Here is a 23,055-nt window from a genome sequence, read left to right on the forward strand (position 1 = left end):
TTGTGACATGGCGCATTATCTTGTCGAAAAATGCCGCTGCAGTTGGGAAACATCATCATCATGAAGGGGTGTATGTACTCTGTAGCGAGTCTATGATGCTCCTTGGCTGCCATGATGTATTGTACGGGCTCCACTGGATCCATCGATGCCCACGTTAATGTTCCCCAGAGCATAATGGAGCCGCCGCTAGCTTGTCTCCATCCTGCACTACTGGTTTCAGCAAAGCTGTTCCCCTGGAAGACGATGGATTCAGGCCCTCCCATTGGCACGATGAAGAAGGTATCGGGATTCATCAGACCATGCAATGCTCTGCCACTGCGCCAATGTCCAATGCCAATGGTCACGTGCCCATTTCAGTCATAGTTGCTGATGTCGTGGGGTTAACACTGGCATGTGTATGGGCCGTCGGCTGTGGATGCCAATCGTTAGGAGTTCGGTGCACTGCGTGTTCAGACACAGTTCTGCTTGCCCCAGAATTAAAGTCTGTTGTTAGTTCTGCCACAGTTCGCCGCCTGTCCTGTTTTACCAGTCTGACCAGCCAGACATCCGACATCTATAATGAGCTATGGCTGCCCATCTCCACGAAGTCTGGACGTGGTTTCACCTTAGTTTCGCCACGTGTTGACACCGCAGCACACCTCGAACACCCGACAAGTCGCGCAGTACCCGAAATGGTCGTGCCAAGCCTCCGGACCATCACAATCTACCCTCGGTCAAACTCAGATAGATCCCGCGACTTCCCCATTTTACACACGGCCACAACACTCACTGATACTACTCGTACATACACCGTGCGTGCGTCTGACTAGCAGTCATTCCTCGCCAGTCGACTTTGCTATCTCCTCTATCGGTTTATATTAACAGCAAGTCGGTGGTCATAATGTTCTGGCTGATCAGCGTATAACATTAGTATGAACTTCATCCATCTGACCCATACTATTGTTTAAAGCAACATCTAGCTTTCTTTGTTGAATCAGCATTATTGTGTGTGTATGAGACGACTTGGTATGCTGAAAATGGATTATATCCCTGATCTTCTAGTTCTGTGCACATATGTATTGAAGAAATAACTGTTCACATATTCTTTCAGAATGTTAGATTATTACAGTAAAGGATAATATAGGTATTTGCCTGCCTGACACAACCTCACTGACTCACTGTTTCAGCACATTTTCTAGAAGGATATCAGTTTTATGCAAACAAAAACCAAGAATAATATTTTCTGGCATTTCTTTTATGCTGTGACATGTGGTTATACTATATTGTAAGAACAAAAGCATACCATAACTTTGAGAGTCACTAAAATGTAAATAAAACGCTCTTAATCAAATTTATCATCATTTCGAGAGTATGAACTTTCATTGTTTTTTAAATCAGATTGAGAACCCAAATTTATGTTACTGTTGTTTCATAAACACACACATAGGAATCCTACTTAGGACATTTGCTTTACATGAGGCATTTTCTATAGTAGGCCCTACTGCTCTTATTTCATTATATGAAAATAAAATGTAAAGTAAGGGAGAGGAACTGAAAAAGAGACCCAGAGGGGCATCTGATTTTAGTTACGACATTTGAGGCAATGTATTAGTGGCTTCATGGAATGGTGGTGGCAAGTACCTATGGGACCTAACTGCTGAGGGCATCGGCCCTTTTGACAAGGGCATAGTGACGGTGGCAACGAACTATGATACTATAACGCAACTTATCCGGGAATGTGATATTCACTTTGGTAGAAAAGACGGATAGCAATTCAACAACCAAGAGTCATTTACCACTACAACAAGTTAATGGGTGGCAGTGGTGGAGCTGACCAAACTACACTCCTGGAAATGGAAAAAAGAACACATTGACACCGGTGTGTCAGACCCACCATACTTGCTCTGGACACTGCGAGAGGGCTGTACAAGCAATGATCACACGCACGGCACAGCGGACACACCAGGAACCGCGGTGTTGGCCGTCGAATGGCGCTAGCTGCGCAGCATTTGTGCACCGCCGCCGTCAGTGTCAGCCAGTTTGCCGTGGCATACGGAGCTCCATCGCAGTCTTTAACACTGGTAGCATGCCGCGACAGCGTGGACGTGAACCGTATGTCCAGTTGACGGACTTTGAGCGAGGGCGTATAGTGGGCATGCGGGAGGCCAGGTGGACGTACCGTCGAATTGCTCAACACGTGGGGCGTGAGGTCTCCACAGTACATCGATGTTGTCGCCAGTGGTCGGCGGAAGGTGCACGTGCCCGTCGACCTGGGACCGGACCGCAGCGACGCACGGATGCACACCAAGACCGTAGGATCCTACGCAGTGCCGTAGGGGACCGCACCGCCACTTCCCAGCAAATTAGGGACACTGTTGCTCCTGGGGTATCGGCGAGGACCATTCGCAACCGTCTCCATGAAGCTGGGCTACGGTCCCGCACACCGTTAGGCCGTCTTCCGCTCACGCCCCAACATCGTGCAGCCCGCCTCCAGTGGTGTCGCGACAGGCGTGAATGGAGGGACGAATGGAGACGTGTCGTCTTCAGCGATGAGAGTCGCTTCTGCCTTGGTGCCAATGATGGTCGTATGCGTGTTTGGCGCCGTGCAGGTGAGCGCCACAATCAGGACTGCATACGACCGAGGCACACAGGGCCAACACCCGGCATCATGGTGTGGGGAGCGATCTCCTACACTGGCCGTACACCACTGGTGATCGTCGAGGGGACACTGAATAGTGCACGGTACATCCAAACCGTCATCGAACCCATCGTTCTACCATTCCTAGACCGGCAAGGGAACTTGCTGTTCCAACAGGACAATGCACGTCCGCATGTATCCCGTGCCACCCAACGTGCTCTAGAAGGTGTAAGTCAACTACCCTGGCCAGCAAGATCTCCGGATCTGTCCCCCATTGAGCATGTTTGGGACTGGATGAAGCGTCGTCTCACGCGGTCTGCACGTCCAGCACGAACGCTGGTCCAACTGAGGCGCCAGGTGGAAATGGCATGGCAAGCCGTTCCACAGGACTACATCCAGCATCTCTACGATCGTCTCCATGGGAGAATAGCAGCCTGCATTGCTGCGAAAGGTGGATATACACTGTACTAGTGCCGACATTGTGCATGCTCTGTTGCCTGTGTCTATGTGCCTGTGGTTCTGTCAGTGTGATCATGTGATGTATCTGACCCCAGGAATGTGTCAATGAAGTTTCCCCTTCCTGGGACAATGAATTCACGGTGTTCTTATTTCAATTTCCAGGAGTGTATTTCACTCTATAGATTACCTATCAGGGGTAAGTTCCAAAGGGAGGATAGAGGTAAAGTAGACCACATGGCATTTGATTAAAGAATCGTCACTGCAGTTCTGGAATAAAATTGTCATGTTGCTATGATAAGAGGAAGACAATCTAAAACTGCAAAAATTGATTCTAGATATGACAAGCTGGAACCTTACGTAGCAGATCTGCAATTAGATCCCGTTTTGAGAAAGAAGAAACAACTTCACTGCTTCCATTGCCAGGAAAAATGTACCGCTTCATGTTTCTTGTTTCGCAACTGTTCCATACGTGATAGTAAGACGGTACTGATTTGACACTTAAATAGTGACATTGTGTTACGTGCATGTATCTACAACTGAAGTCCTTGTACATCTACATCTACATTTATACTCCGCAAACCACCCAACGGTGTGTGGCGGAGGGCACTTTACGTGCCACTGTCATTACCTCCCTTTTCTGTTCCAGTCGCGTATAGTTCGCGGGAAGAACGACTGCCGGAAAGCCTCCGTGCGCACCCGAATCTCTCTAATTTTACATTCGTGATCTCCTCGGGAGGTATAAGTAGGGGGAAGCAATATGTTCGATACCTCATCCAGAAACGCACCCTCTCGAAACCTGGACAGCAAGCTACACTGCGATGCAGAGCGCCTCTCTTGCAGAGTCTGCCACTTGAGTTTGCTAAACATCTCCGTAACGCTATCACGGTTACCAAATAACTGTGTGACGAAACACGCCGCTCTTCTTCGGATCTTCTCTATCTCTATCTCTTCCGTCAACCCGATCTGGTACGGATCCCACACTGATGAGCAATACTCAAGTATAGGTCGAACGAGTGTTTTGTAAGCCACCTCCTTTGTTGATGGACTACATTTTCTAAGGACTCTCCCAATGAATCTCAACATGGCACCTGCCTTACCAACAATTAATTTTATATGATCATTCCACTTCAAATCGCCCCGTACGCATACTTCCAGATATTTTACAGAAGTAACTGCTACCAGTGTTTGTTCGGCTATCATATAATCATACAATAAAGGATCCTTCTTTCTATGTATTCGCAGTACATTACATTTGTCTATGTTAAGGGTCAGTTGCCACTCCCTGCACCAAGTGCCTATCCGCTGCAGATCTTCCTGCACTTCGCTGCAATTTTCTAATGCTGCAACTTCTCTGATACTACAGCATCATCCGCGAAAAGCCGCATGGAACTTCCGACACTATCTACTAGGTCACTTATATATATATTGTGAAAAGCAATGGTCCCATAACACTCCCCTGTGGCACGCCAGAGGTTACTTTAACGTCTGCAGACGTCTCTCCATTGATAACAACATGCTGTGTTCTGTTTGCTAAAATTTCTTCAATCCAGCCACACAGCTGGTCTGATATTCCGTAGGCTCTTACTTTGTTTATCAGGCGACAGTGCGGAACTGTATCGAACGCCTTCCGGAAGTCAAGGAAAATAGCATCTACCTGGGAGCCTGTATCTAATATTTTCTGTGTCTCATTAACAAATAAAGCGAGTTGGGTCTCACACGATCGCTGTTTCCGGAATCCATGTTGATTCCTACAGAGTAGATTCTGGGTTTCCAAAAACGACATTATACTCGAGCAAAAAACATGTTCTAAAATTCTACAACAGATCGATGTCAGAGATACAGGTCTATAGTTTTGCGCATCTGCTCGACGACCCTTCTTGAAGACTGGGACTACCTGTGCTCTTTTCCAATCATTTGGAACCTTGCGCTCCTCTAGAGACTTGCGGTACACGGCTGTTAGAAGGGGGGGGGGGGGGGGAGCAAGTTCTTTCGCGTACTCTGTGTAGAATCGAATTGGTATCCCGTCAGGTCCAGTGGACTTTCCTCTGTTTTGTGATTCCAGTTGCTTTTCTATTCCTTGGACACTTATTTCGATGTCAGCCATTTTTTCTTTTGTGCGAGGATTTAGAGAAGGAACTGCAGTGCGGTCTTCCTCTGTGAAACAGTTCTGGAAAAAGGTGTTTAGTATTTCAGCTTTACGCGTGTGATCATCCTCTGTTTCAATGCCATCATCATCCCGGAGTGTCTGGATATGCTGTTTCGAGCCACTTACTGATTTAACGTAAGACCAGAACTTCCTAGGATTTTCTGTCAAGTAGGTACATAGAATTTTACTTTCGACTTCACTGAACGCTTCACGCATAGCCCTCCTTACGCTAACTTTGACATCGTTTAGCTTCTGTTTGTCTGAGAGGTTTTGGCTGGGTTTAAACTTGCAGTGAAGCTCTCTTTGCTTTCGCAGTAGTTTCCTAACTTTGTTGTTGAACCACGGTGGGTTTTTCCCGTCCCTCACAGTTTTACTCGGCACGTACCTGCCTAAAACGCATTTTACGATTGCCTTGAACTTTTTCCACAAGCACTCAACATTGTCAGTGTGGGAACAGAAATTTTCGTTTTGATCTGTTAGGTAGTCTGAAATCTGCCTTCTATTACTCTTGCTAAACAGATAAACCTTCCTCCCTTTTTTTATATTCCTATTAACTTCCATATTCAGATATGCTGCAACGGCCTTATGATCACTGATTCCCTGTTCTGCACTTACAGAGTCAAAAAGTTCGGGTCTGTTTGTTATCAGTAGGTCCAAGATGTTATCTCCACGAGTCGGTTCCAGAAGGATGAGATATTTTTCAAAAACTATGCAAATAAAAAATGTAAAAATATTACATACTGGTTGGTATAAGTCTTATTACAATTAAATGATTAATTATAGTTTTCATTTAAATGAGAACAAAAGTAAATCAGCCTAATCTGAGTTAAAAACCAGAACAGCCGTCACCGTTATTTACGAAAAAGTTAAGAAATAAATAAATGTTAGTGTGAGGTGTGAATATTAAAGTTATCAAGAAACACTTTTGAATGAACTAAAATCCGAGGATTTGGCTCAGATTATAAACTTTCTGAGAATGTTGTATGCAGTTTTCGAAAATCTCTTGTATATTGTACAATAAAATATTTGGAACGAGCAACGAAGAATTCTGCAAGCTGTATCACCAAGAGATCGCTTTTTAATAACGCTTCGATTTTTGCAAACAGTATGCAATACAAACGTTATGCATTTACGTTCACACCGAGATTTAAAAATCACTTTCAATTTAAAGACCTCGCTACTGCCATTCTATTTCCCCTTTTAGTGAAACAAATCGGTACGTTCATTTCGCACGTCCTTGGCTGACGATGGACAATTATATATGTTTATGGATACCCTTGGTACATTAGTTTCGGTTCATCTGTCTTTGTACCATTCTTTTAGACTCTGACATTTTCGTAAAAGTATTGAACACACAAAACTTGTGGAGGTTTGAGAAAAACTTCCAGCAACTGGCTACTACTTGCAGCAAGACGCAAGAAACTGTTTCCACCAACTTGTGGAAGACGACTTTCTGGGGTGCTTCGCCGACAAGTAGCTTCTGCAAACGAGTTGCAGAAGTTGGTTTGCTAGTTGACACACGCCTTTTGGAAAGAGTATGTGAACGAGAAGCCAGATGGATGAAAGAGGATGTTCTGCCTAAACTTCACGAAACAACATCCATTCGTTACGCGTTTTAAAAAATACTTTGACCAAGAGTTTACAGCACTACGTCGATATTGTTATCAGTTCCTAAATATTTGTGCACGTCCGTCCTGACTATAACAAACGAAAAGAGCGATTATTTGATGTCCCTGTCAGTGCTTCCCACAATACACGCGGAATTTTGGCCATTTTACGAAAACCTGCCACAAGAAATGGTTCAAATGGCTCTGAGCACTACGGGACTTAACGTCTATGGTCATCAGTCCCCTAGAACTTAGAACTACTTAAACCTAACTAACCTAAGGACAGCACACAACACCCAGTCATCACGAGGCAGAGATAATCCCTGACCCCGCCGAGAATCGAACCCGGGCATGGGAAGGGAGAACGCTACCGCACGACCACGAGCTGCGGACACCTGCCACATGAAGGACATCCAGAAGGATGTAAGTCGTCATCTAAGATGCACTGAATGATTTTTGATAAGAAAACTGTTTTTGAAATTTCGTGGTACGTTTGAAGACGAAAATGTGAATGAATAACTGTATTTCTGAAGATTCGACATTGTAGTGTGTGACTAAATCATTACTTACATATTTCAACATTACTATGTTTCTTTGCAAATAAATATGTTTATGATAGCAGTTGGTTTATTTTGGAAATCACAAAAGGTAACTCGCTTTGTGGACCAGCGTAACAATTAGGTATCTCCTTCTTTAGCAGAAATAAATCAGTTTAGAAACGAAAATCAGACCAAACCTAAAAGCACCGCCTTTTTCAAACTAAATAAACATATCGTATCAGAATATCAAACACTCTCTGTGCAGTGAAGCTTTAAAATTCCAAGAAATTCTCAAACGCGAGCATCAGCTACTTTAAGTTATCTACAGTGCGCTACACAATTAAAGGGTCACTTTTTCGATATCCCGTAATTGTCTTCAATTACGATGCAGACGTTTGAAATTTGACTCAAATGTGCCTACAATCCTCGTCTGTAATTGAGTAAAAGCGTGACGGTCTGCGACGACACCCTCGGGCTCGGCGATGGTTCAAACAGCAAGGTTTCGATACATGCAAAAAAAAGGCCACAGCTTTTAAGTTCATGTGAAGCGTAAGGCCGACCGTTGTGGCCACGCGGTTCTAGGCACATCAGTCCGGAACCGCGCTGCTGCTACAGTCGCAGGTTCGAATCCTGCCTCGGGCATGGATGTGTGTCATGTCCTTAGGTTAGTTAGGTAAAGTAGTTCTAAGTCTAGGGGACTGATGACCTCAGATGTGAAGTCCCATAGTGCTTAGATCATTTTTTTTTAATTGTAAGGTGGGTTGATGATGACACAGTGGCAAAAAATTTCACCACAATTCTGCTGAACGAGTGGACGTGACACATTATGGGAAGGTCGTCACATCCCTTCTTACTCATATTTGGCCCGTTCTCTTGATGCCTCTGCGATGGAAGTTAGAACCGTGACACTCGGTGTTGAAATCACTCGGTATTCTTAAGGGTGGCCACGGAAAGCATTTGAAACGCCACTACTCAGAATCGACATGAAAAGGCCTCAGCGTGGGGCTTAAAGGGCGTCTATGAAACCATCCCTTTCCTTGAGGCGCTGTTTCCTACACATTTCGCGATCGAAAACGGCAGTTTGCAGTGCGAAGAGCAACAGGACGACGCTCTTCACAACCTTTGACACTGCTGACATCCCTCGGACGATTTGACTCTTCTCTAAGGACATCGTAGGCCTGCAGTCCCAATGAACGCGATCACACCACTTGGGAGTGTAGCACGACTGCAATTTTTGCCCTGTGTACAGGGCGGAATTCAAAACAATTCGATGAAATTTGAATGATAACCGAAGCAGCAAGGGTGTTTACGATTTTTCAGGCTTCTTGTTTCGCGCCATCAAGTGGTCCAGTGACGTGATTATGGAAGGAGGGGTGGAGGGGGTAGGGGGGGGGGGTAGAGTGCAGCATTGGCATGGGGGTGAATAAAATAGCAAAGGGTCCCTCTAAGATCCCCTAGTTTGGCTGTACCATCTACACACACTTTAGAAATGTAGCTGTACAGAAACAGTCTGACAGATTCCTATGCGCCGCCTGCAGGTAGGCAACCCAATCAACACCCCTCAGATTCCACATGCCCACAAGCAGATGCTACAGCAGCAGCGTAACGCCACTCAGCTAAATGGTGTCAAGGAGTTGCCATCCTGCAGGTGCCTAGGAATCTGTCACAGCTTATGTCTGTACAGAGATATTTTTGAAGCGCTCAACAAATATGTGCACGTAGCACTGAGGGTGCTGCCGAACAGGGGGGCAGGAGGCGGTGTCTTAAAGGGACACTTTATTCACCCACATGCCAATTTAGCATGTGTATATGCTTACGTACCAATGTTGTACCCCGTCCCCCCCATGACCACGCCACAGGAGGACTGAAAAAGCATAAGCACCCTTGCTACTTAAGATTTCGTCGTCTTGTTTCCCTTTGCACAGCAAACTGTCGTTTTCGACAGCAAAATATATGGGAATCAATCTCCCAACGGGAGGGGTGGTTTCATTGACGTCCTTTTTGCCACCCCAAGGCCTTTTTGTGTTGATTCCGAGCGGAAGTATGCCTGAAATGTTTTCCTCAGCCACTGAGATGTCAAGAGGAGGAGTGAAATGTGAGGGGGTGTAGTAACCTACCTTCCCACCGTGAAGCACATCCACGGAGGTGTTGGGCAGAATTTTGGTGCCAATATGATATCATTAACCCATCTTAAACCTCACATGAACTTCTGTGCTCTGGCCTTTTTCTTTTTTTCGCATTTGTCGACAACCCGCTGTTTGATGAGTCACGGAGCCTGAGAGTGATATAGCAGGGTGCCACACTTGTGTACCACAACTGAGGAAGATTATGGTCAAATTTCAAACTTGTTCGTCACAATGGGTGACACTTATGGAATTTCGAAAAAGTGAATCTTTATTTGTGCTGCACAATGTAGCAGTTATACCGAGGTAACAATATTATCTGTTTACGTGCATGCATATTTTATTACACTTTACATAAAATGTTATTGTTAATGACTAAAGTGGCCTGCCATGTGTACAGAATACAAAAGTTGTCCAATGAAGAAATATATCACCAACTATAACATGATAATGAAATTTATGATGGAACTTCAAGAAGTCAGTTACACACACTATCCCACATTTAGACCACTACACAAAAGTGGCACATTGTCAGAAGTGACTACATGTTGCAGGTTTCCTGCAGAGCAATAAAGTAAAAACTATCTGGAAATTTGTAAAGAAGGAAAGGGGGAAACATGCAGTTTGTAGTGAAAATATCCAAATCAAAAGTGAGAGTAATCTTGTTAGCGATCAAAAAACAATTGCAGACACATCCAACAACAATTAGTAACAGAAAAAATAGGTTTACAAGGGTCCATGAAGCAAGCCATCAATCTTTTGAAAGCTGGAGTACCTGGTTCACTACAACACATGAAGGTAAAAACAGTCACTGTTCAAGAAATCGAAAGAGTTATTAAATCCCTGAAAGGTAAAAACTCTGCTGGAATTGACAACATTTCTAACAAATTATTAAAATAGTGCTCCAGCTATGTAAGTAAAGTCCTTTGCCACATTTTTGATGTGTCACTTAAGCAAGAAATAGTTCCTGAGAGGCTTAAGTATGCAGTTGGAAAACGGATACTGCTAACTATAGGCCAATATCACTACTAACAAGCTTTTCCAAGGTTTTAAAGAAACTAATGCATGCCAGGATAGTTAAGCATCTCAGTGAACACATCTTCAGCAAAAGTCAGTTTGGATTTCAGAAAGGTTTGTCAACAGAAGATGCAGTATTTGCATTTACTTGCAGACTCTTGGAATCTAGCAACAAAAAACTGAAAGTGATTGGCATATTTTGTGACCTAACAACAGCATTTGATGGTGTATATCACCAAAATCTTTTACAAAAAGCTGTACATCTCGGTATAAGTGGTGCAGCAGGGAAATGGCTTGACTCATATCTGTCAAACAGGAAACAAAAGGTTGTAGTAGATAGTCAATATGGTGTCCAATTATCTTCAGAATGGGGTACAATCACATGTGGAGCACCGCAGGGCTTAGTTCTGGGCCCCCTACTTTTTATTATATTTATAAATGATCTCCCTCTCTGTACGAAATATTGTAGATTCACCATTTTCGCTGATGACACTACACTCCTTATTGATAATTCAGTAGATAAACTTGAGGTAACAGCAAATAAGGTTTTAAATGAAATGGTGAACTGGTTCGAAATTAATGGTCTTTCTTTAAATTACTGTAAAACAAACTACATTCAGTTCCACACAACATCCAAAGTGAGGAAATAGTGGTAAAAATAGGCGAGCAGACAATAACCAGGGTAGATTCCTCAAAATACCTAGGCTTGCATATTTATAGTAAACTGAATTGGTCAAACCACATCCTGGACCTATGCAAAAGACCAAGATCAGTAACATACACATTGTTTCTTCTTATAGAAATATGGAAACCATGAAGTCAGCGCATTATAGTTACTTTCATGCAATTATGGCATTTGGAGTTCTATTTTGGGGAAATCAGCCACTGGCTAAAAAAGAACTGTGTGTACAAAAAAGAGCCATAAGGATCATGTGTGGAGTCCATCCTAGAGCCACATGCAGGAATCTTTTTAAGAAGCTTGAAATACTTACATCCACTGCGCAATATATATTCTCTTTGATGTGCTTCATAAGTACAGAAAAATCCATCTTTAAGCTGAATAGTGCATATCACAGTCACAATTACTAGAAGGAAACATGATAATCCACTATGAACAGCCAAATTTAAGTATGGTGCAGAAAGGAGACCATTTCAATGGCTGTAAGATTTTTAATGCCCTCCCTTCAAGAATTAAATGTTTGGTAGATGATGATCTCGTTTAAAAAAACCTTAAGGCAGTTCCTATTGCAAGGATCATTTTATACATTAGAAGAGTTCCTGAACTACAGTGTTTAACATTTCTTGTATTTTAAATTAAATGTATGCCCAAATTTGTATTTGTAATACCGAATATTTTTATTGTAAACATATATTTTGCAATATTTATTTCTCTGTAACACTTATTATCTTGTAATCTTTATCTATCTCTAAAATGTATTTTTTGTAGTGGGACCTAAGTTACTGTTTACTGTTTTTGTTTTGTTTTTTGTATTACCATAAATTCTGGCCAAAAGCTTGTAAAATTGACACGTTCCATATCCTGTGATAGCGTCACAACATGAATCACTGGTACAAGAGATAAATAAAATAAAATAAATAAAAATAAGACAGTTCTGCCTCACTGCAGATTACAGGTGCATCACAGTGTGGGAATGAAATAATAGAGCAATTGGAAACCTATTCCAAAGTTGAAGTACAAAGGATACTATGATTCTTGTGGGCAAAAGTCTTGGTAGGATATGGACCAAATGCAGTGTTGTATCTAGCTGTAGTGAAATGCTGCCAGCAATTTGTCCAAGGTCATACAGGCATGGATCATGTCAATTGGGAAGAAAGACAATCAGCACTGTGCACATATGAGAATATCCGGGCAATCGAGGAACTGATTCACAGCAGTCGCAGATTTTCCAATGATGAGGACATTCACACAGCAGTTCACAAACAGCTCTCACCAAGGAAAGGAATTTCTGTCATCCAGGAATTGAACAATTGATGGAATACTCCAATTATTGTTGACAGAGACTTGGTAACAATCTTCAAAAATAGTCTCATGTATCTATATCCCTTTGAAGTTTAATGGAGCATTCTATACAACTTACTGGACTTGTCAAAATAATGTGTAAATTAATCCTTGTAACACCCAATGCATGGACCTAAGTCTTTCTCATTTCAATAAACTGTGTGCTACATCTGGTCACAGTGTGCCTTCAAGTATACCAAACAGTGTCAATGGTATTGCTTAATGTCGTTATTCAGCTTTTGTATTTACTTGCATTAATAGCTGCTCTTTTGTGGGAACTGCTGCACATCTCCATAGTAGTGCTCGTCCAGAAGAGTATGAGGCATTATATATTATCAATTCAGCCATTGGATGCAGTTAGTCGATGGTCTTGTGACAGATATGAATGGTAACAAATAATTCAACTGATGACTGACAGCATTGGTCTGCTCTGAATAACAGTTAATACCATCTCTTGAATATAATGGATAAGGTCAACGTGTATTACTTCAATTCCTCTCTCAAATATTGGAGCATCAGGTTTCAAATATTCTACTAATCAACGAGTAGAAATATCTCTTTTAACAGCTATCAGAGACTGATGCATTCTGCTGTAGAGGTCCTCTCTCACAAGACCCTACACTTTAATACTGCTACTACATTCAGCAATTTACACAGCTTAATGTGTGAATTCTTAGTCATGTTCATGCTACCCACATTGATATGCATCACAGGTACACTACAGCCATCATAAATGATTTGGCAGACAGGGTAGGCAGCAGTCTGCAATTGTTTGCTGATGGTGCTGTGGTGTATGGTACGTTGTCAAAGTTGGGTGACTATAGGATACAAGATTCACAGTTGGTGTGATGAATGGCAGCTAGCTCTAAATTTAGAAAAATTGAGATTAATGTGGATGACTAAGAAAAACAAATCACATCGTTTAAATATCTGATCATAACATTGCAATGCAAAGCAATACGACATGGAAAGAGCATGTAAGGATTGTGGTAGGGAAGGCGAATAGTTGAATTCGGTTAATTGGGAGAATTTTAGGAAAGTGTAGTTCATCTGGAAAGGACACTAAAGGAAGTTATTCTTGAGTACTCATCTAGTGTTTGGGATTCGTACCAGGTGGGATTCAAGGAAGACCCTGAAGCAATGCAGATGCAGGCTGCTAGATTTTTGTTACCAGTAGGTTTGAACAAAATATAAATGTTATGGAGATGCTTCAGGAACTGAAATCGGAATTCCTGGAGGGAAGTCTATATGTTCTTTTCCAGGCACACTACTGAGAAAACTTACAGAACCAAAATTTGAAGCTGACTGTAGAACGATTCTACTGTGCCAACATACATTGTGCATAAGGATGACAGAGGTAAAATATGAGAAATCAGGGCTCATATGAAAGCGTATAGTCATTTTTCCTTTGCTCTATTTGCAAGTGGAACAGGAAAGGAAATGACTAGTAGTGGTACAGGGTACCTTCTGCAACACACCGTATGGCAGCTTGCAGATTATGTATGTAGATATAGCTCATTTTACTTAGATGTACAAAATGTGGAAATTGATAATTTCAAAGAAGGTAAAAACCTTTGAAACTTTAATGTGTTTACTCACTTTGCTAGGATTAATATATTATCAGCAAGTATGAAAGCATGGTGAAAAGTAATGTGTCTGAATTTTTTTTATGTGAAAATTCTTAAAGCTTTTTAAATAAAACTAATTTTGTCAAAATCCTACATCTTTGCTCTTCATGGCTACATGTTTGCTTCTGAACATAGTCACCCGGTCATAAACACATTTCTCCCAGAGGGCAGTTTGTTGACACTGTCACCATTAAATTGGGGTTCTCAATGGTGTTATTTAAGCTTTGGAAACAGATGAAAATTAGATTCAATGGTGGATGATCGATGACAGTGAACCCAAGGCATCTGATTTTTGCAAACACAGGGTTCGTGTGTGGTCTGGCAGTTTTATGCTGAGAGAGAGAGTGCTCCACGTGTGGATGAGCTCTTCTATGGTTAGAAACATGATTACAGCACACTGTTTCTAGCACACTGACATAATCACGTACACACTGCCATGTCACATGCTACACTTTGGAGACCTCTAGCAGCAGATGGTTGCAACTCAGGTCACTGAAGTGGAGAAAGCTGAGCGAGTAATATGCATGACATGTAATACCTCAAACGACACTGACAACAGAATACAAAATTCGGAGGCACGACTTTACAGCACACCCTCATATATCTTATCCCTGCTATGCATTTCACAGTGCTTTGCAGAGTATACATGTAAATATATGTTGTGTACATTATGTAGGAACACTTCAAAGATTTCAATTATTTAATACACTACAGACAACAAAGGATATTTGCAGTAGTTGTTCAAGTAACATTTCATTTGTTCAGAAGGTTCTTAAATGTTGTTCGTCTCTCCTGAAGTTACTGTAAGCAAAAGTGTCAAACATTTTACTTCTCATCAGGCTTCCTTTTTCTGCAGTACTACTCAATATCTTTATTTTTAGAGTAAATAATTTCAAAGCATAGAGATTTTCACATGTGGCTCTGAGTTGTGTTGGATTTGACACTTTTGTTGTCTCTGATAATAATCAAGATTCAATAGCTAACATGTTAAAATGTCAAACTGATAAAAAATTATATTAAGTGTAATGAGAACAATTGCTAACTCCAATTCCATTACATGATATCTCACAGTCAACCTGAGTGCTATAAGTGCTAAGCCCATGTTTATACGTGTTGAGCCTGTCGACGTCATATCTACCGATGTTACAGGGTGTAAGTTTTATTGGGATTGGGTTGTAATGTGTAGAGTTTTTGTCCAAAACACATTACAAAATACCATTTATTCATTCTATTCAACAGCTTGGGAACTGCATTGGTTCTACATTAGTAACATTCATCACTTTCACAAATAACTAATGTGAATAAAACATATATAAAATTAAAATTAATTTACAGGAGGGAAAATTCTATGAAATTATGTACCACATTTATCAAAACAAAATACAGAAAATTTAAACATTTCAGTAAATGTTGATTTGATATGAAAGCAGCCATATGTACTGTACAAGATTTAACCAAGACTAGCTCTAGGCTTTAAAAATATGAATGCTTCATTCATAGTTAAATGTTCAAGTTATGATCACTTCCACAGAGGCATTAGGTAAGATCTTAAATTACTACTATTTTCAATTCAAAAACATACACAAATTCGGTATATATCAATGAGGCAGTATAGTTTCCCACTGGACTACTATTTACACAAATTAGATTCAATTCTCTGTTTTACATCTCTGAACAAATAAAAATTGAACAGATATGCAATACAACGAATGATACGTAACATTCGCTAAACAAAAAATTTATGAATGTTTATTTATTAGGACACAGTAAGCACATACAATATCGGGAAATTTTTAAGAAAAATTGGTTTATTCTAACAATCAGTGTCAAAATCTTACTCAAAATTCAGCAGCAGAAAGTGAAAAAGTTGCACACTCAATAACACCAGAGAAAGGGGCACAGGAATATAAACCATCAAAAATCTACAATGATTTATGATGCAAGCGAAAATTATGCCACATGTACAGGAATGCTTGGTAAACATTGTATTTTTGTGCAAACATATTTCATGTCTTCAGACGCACACTATGGACAAACAGAAAGAAGGCTGTGCCTTGCAGTCACATTAATTGATATACATTTCTTTCACAGCAGATGTAATTCTGATTTTCACTTGAAAAGCATATATACACTCACAAATAGAAACAAACATATGAACCCATCAGGTTGAACTTCACATTACTTTTTCCAACAAATTAATGTGTTTCCATGCCTAAGTTATATTTACATGTGCACATTACGTTTATCATGATTACTTGAGGTACATAAATGATGAAACAGAATTATTTTCTTATTGTAAAGATGGAAAATTGTATTTTTTTCAATTGGTGCAACATACACCGTTTTCATATGTTCTTAACAACCATTAAATCAAAATTAATGACATAATGTTTTAAAAGTCTTCTAAAATTTCCATTTCAACTAAGCTTTAATTGCTATAGCACGTCTCCTCAAAATTATATAAATCCCTTCTCTGAACATTTTTTAATGTAATTATGATTTGCATCACTCCAAGGTTCTGAAAGCAAAGTGGCTACAGAAGCACTCTGATACAAACTAATATAGTTATAGCTTTTATTGTAACCCATTTACGACCAACCAACTGGACAGAAGCTGAATTTTTGTAATATGTGATGGTAGTTAAATTCCTTGGCAATAAGTTGACATGAAAGTTTATTAGAAACAGAGTATTACTTGATTATGCATTTGGTTTGCAAATGAAATTGGTCATGATCTATGTGAATGAAACATCCCAGCATTCAACTCAAGTGATTTAGGGAAGCCACTCACCTTTCATGATATTGGTCCCACTCACAAAATGAGATCTATTTGAAGTCTGAACAAATGATAGGTACTTTTCAGCAAATTGTAAATTTCAGACTGGATCTTTCAAAAGGAAGTGGGACATATGCTGACCAGCAACAGACCTGTATTAATCACTTTCACATGAATTTCTAATAGAACATTTTAAAGCTTCTGCCAGCCAGTTTACCTCTCTCCTACTTTTCCATATTCTCATGTCGATACAATGGTACCACTGGGAGAAAATGAATTGCTATTTTTGTCTGTTTCATGAAAAAAATTACTCTACAATGAAATGGACCATCTATATATAACAGTGTGCCAGACAAGAACTCAAAAACAGATCTTCATCTTCCACAGGTACTTTAACACCTAGGATCACAGCAGGGAGTGCTGTTTCCAAACAGGTAGAGACATGAGTGTATATTCTGGTGTGTCTGGCAGTTTTTGACTCCCAGTGTGGATGATAAACAGGATTTATTGAAAAATATTTAGCTTTACTGTAAAGTACAATAACTCTTACGAAACTTTCACCATATTAAATAAAACTGTAAATTGAAATTTCTGCAGCTCTTAATATAAAACAGATGAACAGTGGTGCTTTTTACACACCTATTTTTGAAAAAACAAGAAGGTACGGTAACACTGTTGAGTTAGACATGAACAAATTGTGTATAGAAAATTTATAATGTGTGTACCAATCAGCCCTGCATTCACATTAAGTGGCAGTCATACTGCCAATTCCAATAGTCACTGAACAGCTTATACAAGTGAAGGGACGTCAGCATGCTGAGTAAGTCATCGCATTATTTCTTGCCTGAAACTGTTGACAACAAAGACTTAATTTCATGTATCAATGTGGGGAGAGGGGTTACATTAGGTTTATGGTCAGAATTTACTTTCCAAGTATTAATTAGTTTGTGACAGTTAATAAAGTTAGTTGAAAATATAAATTGATGGCTACCACATGCAATGAAATAGTATCTATTACTGGAACAAGGACAATGAGCAAGTCCCACAGCAGCACACAAACAGTTAATAAATTGAGAAACATATAGAAAGTATGTAAGAATTGGTGATGGCGATGGAAAGAACTTCACAATCCTACGTCATAATATTATGAAAGTGCAGTAAAAAACAAGACAGAAATTGTTAGAAAATGAGCTAGCAGTAACTTCATCTTTTATATGCATCAAAATTGTCAAAATTCTGTATCACTTTTTCTATCCTAGTACATATGACATCTGAGAGTTCTACTTCCTTCATTACTGTTCCAGCAATTGACAAGTACGCACTCTTACCTTCAGTTAAAATGCGCGCGCGCGCACACACACACACACACACACACACACACACACACACACACACACACTCTTTATTGTTGTGAGAGTTGCATCCATCGTTAAACTTTTCTAAAAAAATTAATATAATGTAAGACACTATAATGTTATAAATACTTTCAATAAAGGGCAGATCTCAAATGATTTATTTCAATCACATGTCACTCTGCATAACAATGAAGACTATTTTCTAATCTATGAAGGATGCTACAATATAGAATAGCCAATGAGAAAAATAAAATCGCACTCCATGAATGGAATTTCCTGATGGTAGTACAGTTTAATATGTACCACTGTCCCACTGGAACAGTATCCTTGACTTAGGGAAGTTAAATATGTATATTAAACTAATGTATCTCAACCATTCTCCATAACATTATTGTATCTAGTTTTCAAATTACACAAAACTTATGTTTTTTAGCCAGAGATTGATATAATTTAGGCAGTCCACAAGTTTCCTTTCTGTGGGAGACGTAGTATACTGTTTTTCAAAATTCTGCTGCACAACGACTATACTAACTCATTATTTATACACAAGTTTCATTGTGACTATTACGCCATTTTCAAGTGATCATTTTAGATCTTACAATATAGCATCACGGAGTGCTTTGTTGAGATTATTTTTCAGTCTTTGTGCTGTTGGAAATCATTAGAAATTTACACATTGTTCTCACTTTTGTATTCAGAACTATTGACTGAATGTAGGCGGCAATACAAAAGCAAGCAGAGCATTCCAGGATGCACATTGTAAAATATAAAACGATCATTTGAAAATGATGTAACAGCCAATATACAACTCACTGTTTACAAACAAAAAGTTAATAAAGCAGTCGTCCTGCAGAAACTTGGTAAACTATATATCATCCCTAAGCAGTACTGAAACCTGTTTTCCAAATAACATGCCAATTTCATGTGTATTGCCATTTAAGACATATCATATTCTGTCATCCAAAGCATTCCAGTCACGTAATTTATTTTGCATTTTCACTTCTTAATAGCATAAAAATAGCTGCATAACCATATGAATGCAGGGCAATGGATAGGAATGTATCGATGACTTCAGTATTTCATTTTTCTATTCCTGAAAATGTATATTTAATGACATCATACGACAAAATTAAAAAAAATTATGAATGTTTCAGGAGTGACAAATTAGCAATTTCATCCCACATTTCCGAACCACACATTGGACGTACTGCACGTTCCAATAACAGCCATTCATATCACATTGGAAACTGAGTTACACACATCTCAAATATTCGTAATTGGGAACCCTTTTAAACCATTATTCAAGTCACTGGGATTTGGCAGAAAAGAACCTATAGTTCCACAAAAACCAACCCTGTCCACTTGAAATAGACGTGTAGAAAAATTGTCGTTAAGCCTGGAAAACTATGCTCATCTGCTACTTCTAACATTTACTTCCACTAATATTAGATTCCCTTATATTCAGATAACAATGGTTGACCTCTCCAAATTTTTTTGCACTCTTCTTACAACTATAGATGTTGAATGCCAGATCAGCTGGTCATCTCACTTAGACACACCACAAACATCAAAGGTTTCTGTTATTTGTGTGACCACGGGAAATAATTTATTCCCATAAAATCTGTGTTGCCAAGTGAACTCCATCATTTGTTAACATGTCCTAGTAAACGGGACATTAAAAGCCCAGAGAAAAGTCCTATGTAGCAACTGGCCATCCTCCCACTCCCCTACCTCCACATGTGCAAATTATCGAGCATATAGCAAGAAATAGATATGCTTGTGATGGCTCAGATGTACAAAAAGACATTAAACACAACCAGTGAAAAAATAAAGTGCACAATATATTTTAAAAAATTGAGAGGTAGTTTAGTAACTCCTTTGTTCATTAAAAGCAGGTGGCCTGAGGATGCCTCAGTACTGACCACATACAAATAGGGCAGTTTTAAGGGGGGGGTTTGTTTATTGAACAAGAGGGGGACAGAAATACTGGATGGTCCCCTAGTGGACACTAACACACAAAACTTTTCAAATACTAACCAAATCATGATGAAACCACCTTTGGTATCTATCAAGTATTGTAGCGGTTCTGCAGAGAATTCGGCTCTTAGGTCAGTATAGTGAGACAGCCCCCAGACAATACAAAGGCTGCAAAATAGTATCTTTCAGCATTACACACCAACTTAATGTAATTCCAAAAGTATTTTACTTTAATTTGGGTAGGTTACAGGCTCTTTCCTAATTTCTTTTTACAGCCAAAACACAAAGCTCACTATTAACAAATTCATGACCAAATCATTCTTTCGGTGCATACAGTGCAAGAATATTGAAATAAAACCTTGAATGAATGGCAATCTTGCTTGTCTTTTGTTGTCACTTATTTACTTATTTTAAAACAGTCATGTAATAAGCAAAAAAAAATACTTAAACAGCTTATGTCTTTGGTGCCCAGTATGTATGTATGTACAGCAAACTAATGATAAGAATGTTTCATAAGTAATACAAAAATGGAAACTTCTGTGTACTATTTCTCAGCTTAACTGCACACACTGATACAAACCAGATTAAATATGTTTATTTTTATTTCTGTATGCTTCAAATTTTATTTTTACAACTGAATTTATAATTGAACTTGTTACATTCTATGAGACTTTACTTTAAAATTCCCAACTGCATTTTATAATAAACAACTTTATTTCATTGCAAATTTTAGTCCATGAATTATCATCACTCTCAATAATTTAATGAATTATACATGTTTTCTATAAATTCCTCACTTTTTATGGAGACAAGCTGGAACAGCTGGGCTTGAAAGACTGATGAAACTAGCAACCAAGTATGGAGAATAAAGAAGACACTCCCTCCAGGTAGTACATACAAGATAATTACATAAAGAATTATTGCTGTTTATGTATCTTTGCAGCAGAGGTTAACAATATGCTAAAACTACCTTAAAGTTGTCACTACAGAGGCAAGGAAGCACACAGTTCTAAAAAATCTACTGAACTATTGATACTCCAATTATCAGATTGGTTTTCAGGGGGGAGGGAAGGCAGTGGGAAATGAAAGTGATCAACAATCAGCAAAAGGAAAGGAGTCTGTGTAAAAGTGTGCAACCAAAACAAGTAGTGAAACAAAGATGAAAAAGTTAAGTCAACAGGAGGGGACAAGGTGGATACCTGAGATGCAAACATGTATTCAACCTCAAACACGATTTCCTGTGTTCTACCTGTTTTTGATGCACATAACGCATAGATTATACTGTGAGCACTCATATTCAGTAACCTAGCAACCAAAGAATGAGCGAACACTGCACAGATGAACCAATATCGTAGCAAGTGTACACAATTTCATTTTGTTGCTAGCCTGTTTCAGATGCTATGGTGCTCTCCTAAAAACGTGTCAGATATTGTGACAATTGGGCTTAAACAAAAAGTACACTGAACTTTAGAGAATCTTAGCACACGGCTTTGTTGACAGGAACCTGACATGTTTCCGATACCATCCACTAGTGCAAACAGCTCAGCAATGCTTCATGTTAAGACTCTGAAGTCTGATATTTAATGTGCCATCTGCTCCCTTATTTGGAGTGGTAGAGGAATGCATCCAGTCTTAACTAATAGGCAACGAAATCTGTTGTTAAAATCCGGTACATTGCTCAGATTGAAAGCTATTACTTAAGTTACTAACTAAATTCTAACAAACCAGTGAGTGAAGTATTTTAACAGACTAAATAGTGATTCACACAGCACACAGTATTTATGCGACACTTTGCTTCTGTCTACTACATGGATTACAGAAATTTCACAGTTTTATACCAAAAGTACCTACCATTGCCAACCTGGGAAAACTTACAAAATAGTGACTTTAGCAATACAAGAACATGGTAATGCACTGGTTCACTACATAAAATGGCAATGTAACAAATTCTGTTGTGATACAATGTGTCTCCAATGCTAATAAATATGAGGCTGTTACAAATAAACAAAGTGAACTGGTGAATTTTTCACTACTACTACTACTACTACTACTACTAAATATCTGCAGTACTTAGTCAAAAAGGAATGCAGGTATGAAGTAAGTGCTGTGTTAAAAGACATCCATGCCATCCTCAAACAATATTTCATTTCAACCCCAGAACACTTACTGTCCACCAGGCTATTGATTCCAGTTTCCCCTGGGTCTTTTAGTGGACAAAATTTCAATATTCTAAAGTCCAATTGTAAAATGCAGAAAACATGCAATCATCTGCAGCTTGATGAAAGTCTCTAAATTTCTAATGCTTATTGAATTTCATTGTTGGTGCTCTTAATAACAGGCCGTCTAAGTAGCTGGTTAATTCTTCAATAAAATAAATAATTTTCTTTATTAAATGGAGCACTTCCCTTTCATTTTATAAAGTATATAAATGATCAGTATTTCACTGCCATCTGTTTGTAGCAAAAGTTCCTAGTCACTGTAGCCATTGTAAACAGACTACCCAAATAACACAGGACTATTATATGTAATGGAAGTAGTGAAGTTAATGACTCATTGTTATAGTTGAATCTTTGAGTGGTCATTACCTAACACATTCTCATTCTTCCCTCGTCCCATCCACTGATATGCCACTATTGAGCTTATTGAGCTGCAGTGCTAGTATAATATAGTCCACAGGTAGTGGTGGTTTTGTGTGTGTGTGTGTGTGTGTGTGTGTGTGGGTGTGTGTGTGCGCGCGTGCGAGAGAGAGAGAGAGAGAGAGAGAGAGAGAGAGAGAGAGAGAGAGAGGGGGG

At 39.5% G+C, this 23,055-nt stretch overlaps 1 protein-coding gene across 1 annotated transcript in view; it reads right to left on the reverse strand.

Moving 5' to 3' along the window:
* Positions 1-15,357: 15,357 nt before the first annotated feature.
* LOC126184962 (host cell factor 2) overlaps positions 15,358-23,055 on the reverse strand; it is a 284,341-nt gene continuing 276,643 nt past the window's right edge. Inside the window, exon 17 of the mRNA XM_049927657.1 lies at positions 15,358-17,781. Within this exon, the coding sequence (XP_049783614.1) occupies positions 17,765-17,781 (17 nt within the window). The 3' untranslated portion in view covers positions 15,358-17,764. The remainder of the gene's footprint in view (positions 17,782-23,055) is intronic.

This window comes from Schistocerca cancellata, chromosome 4 (genome assembly GCF_023864275.1).
Source record: "Schistocerca cancellata isolate TAMUIC-IGC-003103 chromosome 4, iqSchCanc2.1, whole genome shotgun sequence".
Classification (NCBI taxonomy): Eukaryota; Metazoa; Arthropoda; class Insecta; order Orthoptera; family Acrididae; genus Schistocerca; species Schistocerca cancellata.